The 14,611-nt window shown below is 44.8% G+C and overlaps 1 protein-coding gene across 2 annotated transcripts in view; it reads right to left on the bottom strand.

Moving 5' to 3' along the window:
• Positions 1-14,611, bottom strand: part of ARAF (A-Raf proto-oncogene, serine/threonine kinase) — a 198,251-nt gene that overhangs the window by 9,088 nt on the left and 174,552 nt on the right. For both annotated transcript variants that reach the window (XM_078664774.1, XM_078664773.1), the window contains exon 15: positions 3,880-4,014. In XM_078664774.1, coding sequence (XP_078520900.1) covers positions 3,880-4,014 — 135 coding nt within the window. The remainder of the gene's footprint in view (positions 1-3,879; positions 4,015-14,611) is intronic.

The raw sequence follows: 14,611 nt of genomic DNA, 5'->3' as shown, positions 1-14,611 counted from the left end.
AAGAATAGCTCCCAAAGAAGACAGCCCTAATACTTCTTGTTCAGCGGTTTCATTTTACAAGCCCTCTCAAAGGCTGTAAACCACTTGGAATCATCATCAACCTCTGAGTATTTTGGAACAATCCCTTGGGGAATTTTAGGGTCAAAACCTTTTTCCCCGTTTATAATTTTGCTGCAACCCGAGATAGGTCCTAGGCCTTTCTCAATTATTTCCTTTTCTAGAGCCAGAAGTGTAAATATTCAATGATATTCTTCTGGCTAGCTACTTAAGATCTCAATCTCTTCAGGGTTTAGCTCTTCTGGGACACTACTAGGAGTGCTCCCAGTGGAGTGGCTTTCTGAGAGGTTGGAGTAAGAGTCATTGTCAACCTCATTCACCTTCTGATCTTCCTCATCATACCCGATGGGGGAACGTTTACATGCCAAGGCATTTTCCTTTTCTGCCAGCAACTGCTACAGATGAGCTTTTGTGGTTTTAGGTCCCGTGGCAAGCTCTCATGCCTTACACACCTCCTTAAGTTGGGAAATCCTAAGGTGCGGATAGGGAACCAGGTGGAGTTCCTGGAAGCTCCCTTCAACAGACATGGTTTTTAAACCAGTTGGGAATTTTATAAGGACTTAAAAATACTAAGTACTGCTAAAGGCCTAACATACTTTACTACTTGTTAAATTCCAAACAGTTTTGCAAAGGAGCATAACCAAGGCCCTAACAACAATTTTAAAACAATTTAGAAAAAATAACAACATTTAAAAAAAGGTTTTAAGAGACAATTTTGGATTCCTCTGTGGAATCACTTATGAACCAAGTGGTACAGAAAATGTAAAGTCTTGTACCCCACCGCTGCACCACCAATATAGGAAGCTGGCTCTTTATGTGATATATCGAAGAGTTGATATACCGTGTATAGAGTCCAGGGTTTCCCTTAGGAGTAGACAGGGGCTTGCTATGCAATTCCAAAGTGCTATCAGAGCTTAATGTGGTCGAGCAGCCACAATGATCAATAAAAGACATACACGACTCAAAAAGATCTACACCAATTTATAAAAATAGCAAGTATCTTTATATATGTTAAGGCATCAGAGAAAAATTGTTCAGGTAAGTAAGTTTTTAAATATAAACTCTTTTCACTTTAAAAAGTAGACACTGCAATTTTTGAGTTATGCAATATTATCGTATGGGAGGAAGAACAAGTTCTGCAATCAGGCAAGGTACAGCGACATAAAAGGCCAATCTCCAGGAGTTAAGGTGAGTGGTGGGCAAGGCAGCACCAGCACTATACCACCAGCAGCACAGGGGTGGTCGGGTGCAGGATACAAAACAGTATTGGGAGCCCAATGTATTTCAATGGGGGTCGGTCACTGGGGAAAGAGGCTGAAGGCTCTGGCCAGCAGGCCAGTCAGGCTGAACAAGTAAGTGGGCTAAGACCTTGCGATGTTTGGGGACAGGTGGAAACCTTTGGTTCTCTTCTCCAGGGCCATGGGGCGACAGGTGCAGGGGTGTCCTTAGGCGTCGTGTTTTTCCTTACCGGGGCTGTTGTGGCTGAGGGAGCCTGCATGCAGAGGCTGCAATGACGTCGGGGAATCCAGAAGGGGGTGAAACCACAATGTACTCTAGCTCTGAAGGGCTGGGTGACCTTGTTGACACTGGTGAGGCACTTCAACTTGGGCTGGAGGCTACTGGTACAGTGGTGGCTTTCGGTGTCGAGTTTTGGTGGTTCTGGAGGCCTCAAAGGCTTCTCGTTTAGAGTTTTTTCAGAACATGTCTGCTGTTTATGGGAGGTGTTGAGTTTTTTTCTAAGGCAGGCAGTCCTCCTAGGTTTCCAGAGTCTACAGCTGCAGGACGAGTTGACTTTGGTGTAGTTTTCAACGAGGGATGCAGAGAGGCTGCTAGGGTTGGTACCAGGTCAGCTGCTTCTCTGCTTTTGTGGCTCTTCAGTGTATTCTCTCTTCTTAGGTATTCAGGGTCTGCTTCTCTGGTGCCAGGTGATCTACTAAACACTGCATTGAGGGGCACTAGAGGACTGTAAGGTAGTAGCCAATAGACTACTGACCCTTGGGGGTCACTACGCTCCCTATATTACCACTTCCTGTGGGAAGTGGGCATAATCCTGTTTCAGAATTCCTAAGTATGCCATCAAAAAGATGGCTACTTCTGAAAAATTGTATCCACCTCCTAGTAGCCCACCATAGGGGTGGTACTAGTCTGGAGGTGGCACACCTACCTGACAAGCTAGTTTTCCCACCTGTCCAGATGCCAAGGGGGCTCTGAACAGGGAGTAGCTACCCCCTTCCCCTGTGAGGAGAGCCAGATTCGCATTCCAAAGAAGGTAACTTCTTTGAAGCTTGCCGGCCCAAGGAGACTAATTAGCAGGTCATCCTGTGGGAGGAAGTGTTACACCCTCTCCCCAGACGGACCTTTGTTCTGGGTCTCCTGAGAGCAAAGGCTCTTACCCTAGGAGGACAGAACAGTCCTCCTAGGGTGGCAGAAACCAGTCAGCAAGCACACCAGAGGCTGGTAGGTTTTCAGGGAGCAGAGCTAAGGTGCCCTCTGGGTGCATGTATTGGTAAATCCAACACTGGCATCATTGTGGGTTTATCAATATGAGAAGCTTGATACCAAATACCCCTTTTTCAGGTGAAGCCATCATATAGTTGGGGAACTCATTTTCACGAGTATTCAGCGCATGTCTTAAGATGGCTTTCCTGGTCACATGTACTGGCAGTAATAGAACTGACCAGCACAAGGGCCTATCAGCTCATGCAGGCATGCCCTCACATGTAATATTCAGCACCCTGCTGTTATGGCTGGTGTAGTGGTGACATACAAATATCACAAGTAATGATAGGGGATATGACACACAGGGATGTGTTACATTGTGTTCACTTTTGTCTGCACCGAGACATGCAGCCTACAATGGCAGTCTTGCATGTGCTTGGCGAGGGGTCCCTTAGGGTGGCATAATTCATGCTGCAGCCCTAAGGGGCCCTCTTTTGTACCTCAGACCCTAGGTACCACGGTACCATTTACTAGGGACTTACAGAGGGTACTAAAGGTTTTGCCAATTGGGGGACCAATTGTACAGTTTTGGGAAAGAGCTATGGCACTAGGAACCTGGTTCGCAGAAACCCAGTGCACTTTCAGTCAAAATCACATCATTTACCAGGCAAAAAGTGCCAGTGAATCACACATTACAAGATTAACAGATTAAAACAGCATGTATGGCAAGAATCAAAAGGTGGTCATCTGATCCAAGAAGCAGAACTTCGCAAAAAGTGCAAAATTGTGGTTACCACGTGCAACCCTTTGCAGTTTGTGATCCTTTAAATAGTATTAAGGGTTACAAAACCAATGTATCAACTTTTGAAGGATTAAAGTGTGAGTTGCCCATGCTTTGGATACAAACCTCATATTTGCAAACTACTGATCGATCTTGGCAGGGAGTGCTTCACAAGTTAAAACATTAATAATTTTACACACAATTCCATGCAACATTTTTTTTATTTGAGGGTGGGGCTTGTGGGACATTCTGCAATCCCATTCTACCATGTATTTTCTCATTTCCTAAACTGTGATATTTTTGCTACACATGGCATAATACTGACTAATGTATTCATGCTTGATAGTCAATGTTGTTTGCCCATGACGGCATGCAACTTTACTTCAATATGCATCTAAAACCAGGTGAGGAACTTGCTCCCACAGCTCCTCTACCCTGAACCATTACATATCCTTTTGACTCTGGTCTCCAAATGGATTATAATGGAGTGGAAGGAGTTTCATTCACTCCTTGCATGTGCCAATGTTTCTGAAGCTGCTTCATTATGCTTGGACTGCTCTCTCATGATTTGCATGTCAAAGTTCTACACCAATAGTACTTACCTGGGGAAATAGTGGCCGTTCATCTCTCTTGAACTTGAGACAGTTCACCAGCAGTCTCCTCATTGCCTTGGGGCAGTTGTTGGATACCTTGGTCAAGTCTGGTGACAGGTACCCACGCCCTACCATGAATATGATCTGCAGGACAGAAGCATTAAGATTTTAAATATCACATGAGCTTATCCCCCCTTTCACAGAAATAAAATGTAAACTTCAAATCAAACTTTATTCGGTCGTTCCGACCATAAAAGTGCGAGTGCTAACAGTACATGATTGCAAAAATTAAAACATTACAATGAATTTCTTATGACCAAAAAAGTGCAAGTGCTTACAGTACGGAACCTCAAGTTTGAGTACATAGCAAACGTTTGCTAAATACAATTACAATAAGTTGTTGGAAAAGGTGTAACAATCAAGACTAAACCAATTAAAAAAGACAAGTTAAAAAGAATAAAAAGTTCAGTAAACATGGGGAATGCCCCATTGGAGTACTTTTAAAATCCCGCTAAAATCACAAAAATAAAGGTGAGACTCTGTGCTACATTGCAAATGACTAGTGATACTGCATAGTTCTCGTTCGGGGGTTTGGGGAGATGGAGTGGAAATTGTAAGTTCACCAGTTCACATCTTTAGTGTGAGCCTTCTAATTATCCACATTTTCCTAAGCAACTTGGCTACTGCACATGCGATTGGTGGTCTCCTATCAGATCTTAGGGTGCGCAATGCCTCTAGGTGACAAGATGTTCCCAACAACCTGCAAACGGGTGCCATCCATTTGCGCCTCGGGAAGTTGTACAGCGGGCAAGCAAAGAAGATGTGTGCAATAGTCTCAACGGAACTAGGACAGCCGGGGCAATTCAGCGGAACAGATGTATGTCGTCACCACGCAGATATGAAGGAATTAACTGGAAGAGAACCAAATCTAAATTGGATCTAGAGCTTTCTATCCTGTGGAATCGTAATGACCTCCATATATTGCTCATGCGCGCTTTGGATTTTAAAGTCCAAGAATTCTGATGTGAGGCGACCGCCTAGTGAGTCTGATACATTAGACTGGGCGACCCAGTTCCAATAATGTGACTTAACCAGCCCCTTACTTTGTAGCAAATAGGGATCTTTCACATCCCATAGACTTCCTAGACCTATTGCTGTCAGTAGGGATTTGACTTTAGTAAAACACCCAATTTTGTTGAAACGATAAAGTTTGTAAACATCATCAACTGCAGCAGCATAATGGGAAAGCTCTGGGGTCAGTTTCAGACGTAACCAAAAGAGCAAGGGGCGAAGTTGTACTTTGTCAACAATGGATGGTTTGCCCTGATCAAATCTTAAGGGAAGGAGCGGAGAGCTTTGGGGAAGAGATCAGAGGGATCTCAGGAATTTATTCTCGGTGGAAAGTAGACCCCCCCTCCCACGTTTCAAACCCCCAGAGTTCTGCCCCCTACAAAGAATAGCCCACTACTTTATGATCGTAAATCTGCAGTGGTGCTGCTATTGGTCTAGACTAGGAGAATCTATGCTTGAATCAAAAAGGAGGGAAGAGGATTCACAGTCCATTCGGTTCCCCTGGTTCAATGCTAGGTTAATCAAAAAGGGAATGGACACTGGTATCTACTTAACCATTGGTCAAGTATTGACAACCCTCATAGAACACCTGGTCTAGATCGTTGCGGTATATCTTTTTTCCGCCTCGCCAGGGATCTTGGCATAGTCATAGGGTTGTCAAATAACGTGCGGTATGCCTACCTCACCCGAGGCTACCTCTGGTTCAGGTAGAAGTGTCCAGAAATAAAAAGAGGAAAAAAGGGGGGATTGATCTCTAAAAACAGTGTGTCACCTTCGTGGTTTTTAATGAGAAATAGGTTGACACTGTGTTAAAAAGTTAGCGATTTAGTTTGTCAGCATCAGCAGGTGTGCGGGGTCGCTGTACGCGGTCTTGCCGCATGGACCGTCTTACAGTCCTTGTGCTGACTCCGCTCCTGGTTCAAGCGACCCCGCACACCTGCTGATGCTGACAAACTAAACCTATTAAGGTAAATTTCAGCTCAATAAGCTAATTAGGACCCAACACTAACTGTGTGAGTACCTTTATATGTTGTTTGTTTGTCTATTGTCCTGACGAAAGCTCGCTAGACCTGGCTGGGCCATAAGAGCTGAAACATGTCGACACCCCCATATACTGATTGATATATGGTAATCAAGTAACCCGATTATACCTTATATATCGCTAACTTTTTAACACAGTGTCAACCTATTTCTCATTAAAAACCACGAAGGTGACACACTGTTTTTAGAGATCAATCCCCCCTTTTTTCCTCTTTTTATTTCTGGACACTTCTACCTGAACCAGAGGTAGCCTCGGGTGAGGCAGGCATACCGCACGTTATTTGACAACCCTATGACTATGCCAAGATCCCTGGCGGGGCGGAAAAAAGATATACCGCAACGATCTAGACCAGGTGTTCTATGAGGGTTGTCAATACTTGACCAATGGTTAAGTAGATACCAGTGTCCATTCCCTTTTTGATTAACCTAGGAGAATCTATGCTCCTTCAATAGAGCCCCAGTGGTCTGCTTCTGCTAGAGAATCCGCTTTGTTATGTGGTGCTTGCAGGTCATTTTGTCAGAGTTACGCCCACATAATCAAATGTTCTTACTTTCTCGAGGGGCATCCCGCCAAGTGATAGTTTTCCTTTGAAGATTTGTGGGGGTTCATCAATAGAAGTTTTGCTTTTGACGTGTTGACCTCCAGGCCTCTCAGCCCACAGAAAGTATTGAAGTGGTCTAGCAACAGCTGGAGAACACTGGGGGTCTTTGAGACCAGCAGTGTGTCATCTGCAAATAGTAGAGTAGTTACTTTGACACTCCCCAAAGAGGGGGCATCAGCTGGAACTTCTGCTAGGTAATTTACCACCCCATTGATAAAAAGCGAAAACAGGGTAGGAGCCAGCATTCATCCCTGTCTAACTGCTCTGTCAACTCACTTTGGGTCTGTCAGCTATCTTTGATCTCCCCTGCGGACCCCCGTGAAATTATCCTCATGAAGGCAAATGACCTGCTCGAGGAGCGATAATGGAAGGCCCAGCTCTTGCAGCACTAGCCATAATTTATATCTGGGGATAAGATCGAAAGCAGACTTCAAGTCAATAAATGCTATATAGAGGCTACCCCTTTCTAAGGTGACTGTTTTCCTGGCCAGTAGTGAGAATCGGAAACCTGGTCGATGGTACAGACTCTTTTTCTACAACCTGCTTGGAAGGGGGACAGGATGTTGGCCTCCTCCATCCAATCCGTGATCTTCGTGAGAAGGGCATGGGAGAAGACCTTTTGTGCACCATTGATCAGGATGATCTGCCTATAGTTGGATGGTTGTGATCGTCGTCCTTTTTAAATACCGGGATAACTTCAGCTTCCTTCCATGAGGGTGGTATTGCAGTCCTGGCAGCAATGCCGTTTGCAAGTGCCCAGATGTACTTGGACCAGTTACCTGTATCGTAGAGAAAAACATCACCGGGGATGTCGTCAAGTCCCGAAGCCTTATCCCGAACCACAGATTTCCTCTAAAGTAAAAAGTTCAGGGTTCTGGGAGTTGTTAGGAATGGCAAACAGGCCTTCATTGCCGAGGCTCCTGATCCAGTGTATACTGCAGAAAAATTATCATGCCAAGTAGAAATCGCAATGTTATTTGTAGAAGGGTTTGGTTTATCGGTATCTCCCCATGTCAACAGAAGCCAGAATTGTTGGGAGTCCCTGTTTTGACAAGCGTCCTTAATCTGGAGCCATCTATTCTCCTCCCAGTCCATTTTTGCTTTGGCCTGAGCTTTCTTGTAGGATCTCCTCACTAAACAGGATTGATGAATATATAAAAATAGCACACATTTGTTATATATTATTTCAAAGATTAAATATTTTATAATTACCGCCCACCATTTTCTGATTTTATTGTTTTTTACAGATACAGACAAAAAACATTTTTTTTACCTGCCTGTATTGACTTTTAAACATAGTTAAAAATGGAAATGTGTTTTTTTTTTAGTGATTCTAAATGCTGTCAGCCATGGGAGTTAATGAAAGAAAGGAATTTTAGTCATGAGAATTAACCAGCAGGTGATATGTACAAGGTTGATACTAACCTTTGCATGTTTACATAAAAGTGCATTGATTTATCATCTATGGATGTTGATATCATTGAAACCTGTCAGGCATTTAAGTAACAGCGCAGATTTATCAGTTAAATAAATATGGAAATCTACTAGTTTCAGCTTCATTTCTTCACAAAACCGACAATAAAAATGGATAAACACAGATAAAATTAACAACAGATAAACATTGATAAATACAGGTAGAAATGTAAAAAAAAATACCATAAAACCAGGACCCCTATTTGTAATGAAATAATGAATATTTACTATTTTTTATATATTGAAATTAATAAATCATTTAAAATAGTTACAATATTTAAAAATAGATAGAACACGTTTATATCTAATATTTAATCAAAAAAAGTAATGATTCAATATTCTACAATTAAATAATAAAGATTCCTCACATTTTAATAGATACCATAGCAGTACCTCACAAACGGTGGGAGGCCTTTTGGGAGGGGGGTGGGGGTAGTGGTGGTTTACAAAAGGGACTCACACTGAGCAGACCAAATGGACTTCTCTACGTTCTTGAATATGGAGCCGTAATGCCCGGTAAAGATGTGAACACACCACCATGCAGAGGCCTGGTAAATGACCAGCACTGGAACACACCTAGCCATAACCACAGTGGTGGTCTGTACTCTGGTGGAAAGAACGCAAATTTACCTATTTTTGAGCTGAAGATTTAACATCAGTATAAGCCTTCTGTGTTTCTTGGGTGCCAAAAGAAGTGACACCGATTATCTCTCATTGGCACCTTTGCCATCAGTGATTGAACTTCCTGGGCACGGATGAAAGCATGATGTGCAGAAGTCCGAGCAAAAACAGGCCTGAACATGAGGGGTAGCAGATGTAAACAAGATTAATTGTGATGACCAACCTGCAGCACCAGCTGGGCTGAAATAATTAGAGACCAATCGGACAGGTAAAGAAACTATTTTTCCTCCCTAATGGCCGAGCATGATCATGAGAGGGGATATCATAGAGGTTTGGCAGCAGTCAATGAAGAGGAGTGCAAGTAACCAGAACCACTGACACCACTATGTCCTCTGGAGCCACAAAACCATGGTATGGGCGGGCTGCAAGGGCTGCCTTTGGCAAAAGACGAGGCACAAAGACTATCCTCTGCATTTTTGGTACTGGTAGAACTGAAGACAGAGTAGCAAGCCAACAGATCGGGCATAGCAAAGCTATCTTTAAAGTACTCTAGTGCAGAATCAGCATTTTCTCCAAAATGTTTGAAGTCATCAAAAGGCATGTCCATAAGTGATGCGTGCTGATCAGAATGGTGCCAACGATGAGATCTATAGTCCGTTCTATCTAGAACAGCTGTCAACACATACATAGTAACAAGACCTCGCTGGCCATATCCCACCGGCAAATGTACAGCATCCAAGGTGGAAAACAGCATTCAGGGGCCTCACAGCCAAACTTGCAGAGGAGAAGGTCCACTTCCATTAAGTATCTACGTGGTTTGATTTCTTATCTGACAAAGCAGTGAGACATTCACTGAAGGTGACCTTGCTTGTGGAAACCTAAACTACCAAGCTCTCAATAGTTGTGCACTGGGTCAGACAGGTTTGGTTACCAGGAGTGGGCCTTGGATGCCCAACCAGAGGGCAAATTACTGGAGAAGCCAAGCATAGTTTGGACCAAACATCATTTATGCATCTGGTCAAAGCTTTATTAAAAAGCATCAAAATCTAAGTAAATAGTTTTGCCTTGGTTTCTACTGTGGGTAGCTGAAGTTCCAACACTTCTGCCACTCTGTGGACTACTACTGTTAAAGAAGTACTCTCCTCTGATGGGGCCCTAGTGGGGAGTACAATTCTGTCTGAGGGGAAGTATCTAGGCCACTTGCATACTGTAAATCTAAATGCAGGTCAGCATCAGTGTAATGATGGGTGGAGTAACTTATCCACCTTCTCGTTATCATTGCTGACTTCAAGAGGACTGTTTTGGATGCACTTGCCAGTGTCCGAATCCAATCTAAAAAAAGGCCTTCAATCTTCATAGGACTGGTAGAGTGCAACTGCCTGGGAATTCTCCAAGTCGCCTTGTAGCTGGCTATCTATATAGTGCAGCAAAACGAAGTACACTGTGCAGAGAATCTAGGCAAACCTTACAGGTTTACAGAGGCAAAAAATATACCACTAAATATTCTCTTTTGTGATGGTGTGGGAGAGCCGTTTAAGCTCATCAGAGGGTAGTGCTCAGAGACAATAAATGAGACACACTCAAATAAATCCGAGACCAATTTAGAACAAGCATTTACAATGCAATAGGTCTCGCAGCATTAAAGTTTGAGTTACTGGTATTGTAAATGACAATGCTTTGCATTAATTTTTTTTTTAATTTACAATTGGTATATAAACATTGTTTGTGAATGGTTAGCTGTTGCTAATGCTAAGCAAAGTTGGCAGTAATATAGAGAGCTAGTCTTGCTTGTTATAAGCATGCTGATTTAAAGCGCTCTGATACCTGCGGGTAAAGTTTGCGCTATATAAAAGTGAAAATTAATAAATACATTTTAAAAAAGCCTACCTGTACCACGTCCGTTCTTATTCTGCGATGCCACATATCTTTGGGTCCCTGTACTTATTAACTGCACCCCGCTGTGGGAAACCTCCATGGCAGGAACAATGTGTTGCGGGACAGACACGGGCAATGTAGCCACTGTCCTGTGGCTGCACCGCGGGGTAACAGTGTATTGGCAGGAAGGCAGGCAGTTGGTAGTGCTGTGCCATAGCAGTGTAGTTGTCTGTGTACGCTGGGCATGGGGGTTGCTATTGGCTGACAAGAAGTGGTGAGGAGGTGCCGGTTTGGTGTGCCTGCTTCCTGATCTTGGGCAGGCGACAGGTAAAACAAGAAGGTTTAGTGCTTTTCGTGGAGCCAACAATAGATATAGCCATCTGTTTCCTATCTTAACTTAAATGTAAGGTATTTTGTTTTGTGATTTTCACAAAAGACCAGAACTGGGCATGAAGTTAGTGTTCCTGTTGGTGTATTGTAGAATTCAGAGCTCTTTCCCCCCACACTACCTCTCTGAGAAGCCTTGGACTGCTCACCCTCACTATCCTGAGAAACACACGCAAAAAAAGGTTGGCCAAGATTTCAGAGCCGTAGTGGGCCAGACACCAGTGACAAAATATCGAAATTGCCGGGTGACCCCAAAGAGAGTCTGACACCACTTGTCTATGTTCTCTCATCTTCCAGGATACCAAGTATCAGGCATGCCTCCCTGATTGATTTGGTTGTATTCCAAAAGGTGTTCCATCAAACTGCATATGGTCTAGCCATCAATTCCACCCTCTGGTGTGAGATTAACTTCCTTGCCACTGCCAGAATTCTGATCTTCTGTTTCCTGCTGTTAGAGCTTCCTGGGCTTGCATTTTTGGAGCATTACTTTATTTGCTCTTTTCTGTGTTTGGCGGTTTCAATGTTGGGAGGCTGATTCACAATAATACAGTGAAATAGCTCCTCTTCTTCGCCACTGCTCCTTCAAAATGCAACGAGGCCCTCAATTCAGAACTGTTTCAGAGTTTCTTATTGTACATCGGGTGGGATCACCCATGTATCGCCACTCTGTTTGGATGACTACTAGGTGTGCTGCCCCCAATCAGATGTCAGTGGAACGTCTCCTTTATTCAAGAAAGTTATTTCTGGTTCACTTCTCTTTCATAAAACTTCTCCTGTCAGGCTGTGAGGTATCACCAAAAATCTCCACCTTCTTTTTTCAAGAGAATGTATTGAAATGTGCAATGTAGAGTCCAAATCCTTCCCCTCCTTGGTTTGTAGTGCCAGAAATTACAGGTGCTTTCCTTGTGCTGTGTGACTTAGGGAGCAATTTACTGTACGCAGTGAACCCTAGCATTCGTTTAACGCTGGTGACTCAATCTGGGCCTCAGCAATGTCCCGGTGTGGCCTTCAGCAGAATTCCAATGTGGCCCACTGCTTTCCCTTAGAGTTTAACAGCCATCTGGGCACAGGAGCATGGTTTCACTTACTGCTCTTACCCAAGCTGTGCAACCTCCCCACTATGCCGGTCACCTGCTCTCAGCAGTCACCAGCCATGGAGCCCTCTATCACTTGTCTGTGCTCTCGCGCTCCAGGATGTGTCTGTTCTTCAGTCCACCCAAGCTTGTGTTCGGATATTCTTTTGGCTATAGCTGGAATGCCATTGTAACTTTAAAACCACATCCGCGTGGAGGCTTTGCTGCCAGCTGCAGGCTTCCTCTCTATGCAGAACTTCTCAAACTTCAGCTATCATTCCTCCACCTCAGTCGTGCAGAGGCACCAGCAGTGCGGAAACTGTTGCCTCTTGTTTAAAAGTGGGTGGCAGAAGCAGAGCTCTGATCCACGTATCCTCCACCAGAGCTGCCACTCCTCAATCAATCCAGACCGGAGGAAGCGGGTGTAGAGGTTAAATCACTGGACTTGAAACCCAATGAACCGGCTTGTGTTCCCTGCTCCTTCATTTAATCAAGAACCATGCGACTCTGCGCAAAAGCCTTTCTCTCCTTGTGTCATAAGTATTGCAGTATAAAACATAAATGTGTAAAATCCAACGAATATGTATACTACAAGAGGACATGTTTCACTGTCCTATTTACCACCGTTTTGACCCTGGTTACAGTAATTCAGCCTCAACTGGGTCAAGCACTTTATGATGATCAATATAAGACTCTCACGTTAGAGATGCTCCTGCTGCAACAAAATGCCTGCTGTAACTGCTCTGCATTTCTTGGAGAAAAGTCTACACTACGTCTAATACTAATGAAAGGTACAAATGCAAGCAGTACTTCATAAACCCTCTGCAAGACAATCCGTACTGTTTTTTCCAGTACAGTGTTTTGTTGTCCCTCCCTCCACCTCCCCACCCTCCCAAAGACGCGGGTGCCGGTCCCGCCTCTGGGCAGTACACGGAGTCCGGCTGCAAGAACCCCCCCCCTCCCCCGCCTGGCGCGCGCTTCAGTGCGTCTCGTGCGCGTCTTCCCCTCCAGTATTGCTTCTCTCGCACGGCCTTGACGTTCATGGTGCCCGTATCGACCCCTGTGATGCCCCTCCCCTGGGTAGGAAATGCCAGTGTGACCAGCAGTCTCCACGGAAGAAGCCGGACTAACGCTGGTGGGGCGCCGGAACCTAGGCGATGTGGCTGGTGGGTCGGAATCCGATGCCCCACCTGGGCCGGGAGGAGTGGCGCCGAGGAGCGGGAGGAAAAACATTGAATCAAGAGATAACAGCTTAGATGGACAACAGTCATATAATCATGAACAAGGGACAACACAAAGTCCTCTAAGTATTGGAAACAATAGGTCTGAAAAACAGGTACAGTGTCTGTGACCGAGACTTGACCAGACAGCAACTAAGGAAGCAGAATGTATCAGAGGAAGAAGAGGGGCAGAGAAAGAAGGTTAAGAGAGTGAAAGAGGGCAAGAGAGCGGGTAAAATGGGAAAGCAAGGACGAGAGCATGAGGGAGGGAGTAAGGTAACAGAGGCAAATTTCCCTGTGAAGGAAAACAAATCCCCTTTTCCTTTTTAAAGAAATGCCTAAATATACACCTAAACATACCACAAACAGCGTGGGTACTCAGCGGCTCCTCACTACTGCCTGCACACTTGAACTCAAACAGATCGGCCTCTAACACATGGCAAGTATTCACAGGACTGACCTTTTCCCACTGACAGTGTGGATTCTCTTTAGCTTGCGATATGGAATGATCCCAGTCTGGCTGATTTATCAGCAGTGATAATCTTTAGTCAAACATCAAATACATTTTTTGTTAAACCAAGGCGGGGCTGACGGGTGGAAAATCGGCGTTGATTGTATTCTCTCGGTGTTGGATACGACAAGGATAACACTAAAGTTGAGCACCAGCAACACGTTATCACAATGCTTTGAATCGTGGTTTTTCTATGTACAGCTCAGTATTGAATACTACTTGAAGCCACAGTGTAGATTAAGACTCCCCTGGGTGACTTGGACATTCCGCTCAGGGCAAGAAGCAATGAAATGTGGATAAAAAGTTAGACAAAACGTGAAAAATGGTTCAAGCCACGAAACAGACTGGAATACCTTATGAACAAGCAAACAGTCAGGGGGCTTGCTCGCGAGACAGTACTCAGCTGCAGATTGCGCAACATAAAGACAAATATAAAAAATCATAAATAAAACACACCTTTCTGCAGTCTTGGGGCTCCATTGGCGCACGCACCGGAAGTCAGGCAATGTCGCCTGTGACGGGGGCGGGCCGCGTCCGGACCGTAAGAGGAGGCAGGCGGAGTAAATGCGTATCGCGGCCCGGGGCTCCTGTGAGCGGTGGAGAGCCCCGGGGCCGCCAGAAGGAGGTTACGCAAGTGTTGCGGGGCTCCCTTGACCAAGAGGGAGCCCCGTGAAAGGAGCTGGCAAGAGCCGCAGCGGCGGAGTCCCCCGAGATTGGCCCGGTAAGTTAAAAAGGGCTGGGGGGGTCTTGGTGACCTTGTGTGTGTGTGTGTGTCTGTGTGCGACGGGGGGGAGGGAGCACTCGTGTGTGTGTGTGCGTGTGTATGTGTGGGGGGTGTCTGTATGTGCGTGCATGCATGGGCGCTTG

Source organism: Lissotriton helveticus, chromosome 10 (assembly GCF_964261635.1).
Source record: "Lissotriton helveticus chromosome 10, aLisHel1.1, whole genome shotgun sequence".
NCBI lineage: Eukaryota > Metazoa > Chordata > Amphibia > Caudata > Salamandridae > Lissotriton > Lissotriton helveticus.
Note: the sequence above shows the minus strand (reverse complement) of the source record. Positions and strands in the feature narration are given on the sequence as shown.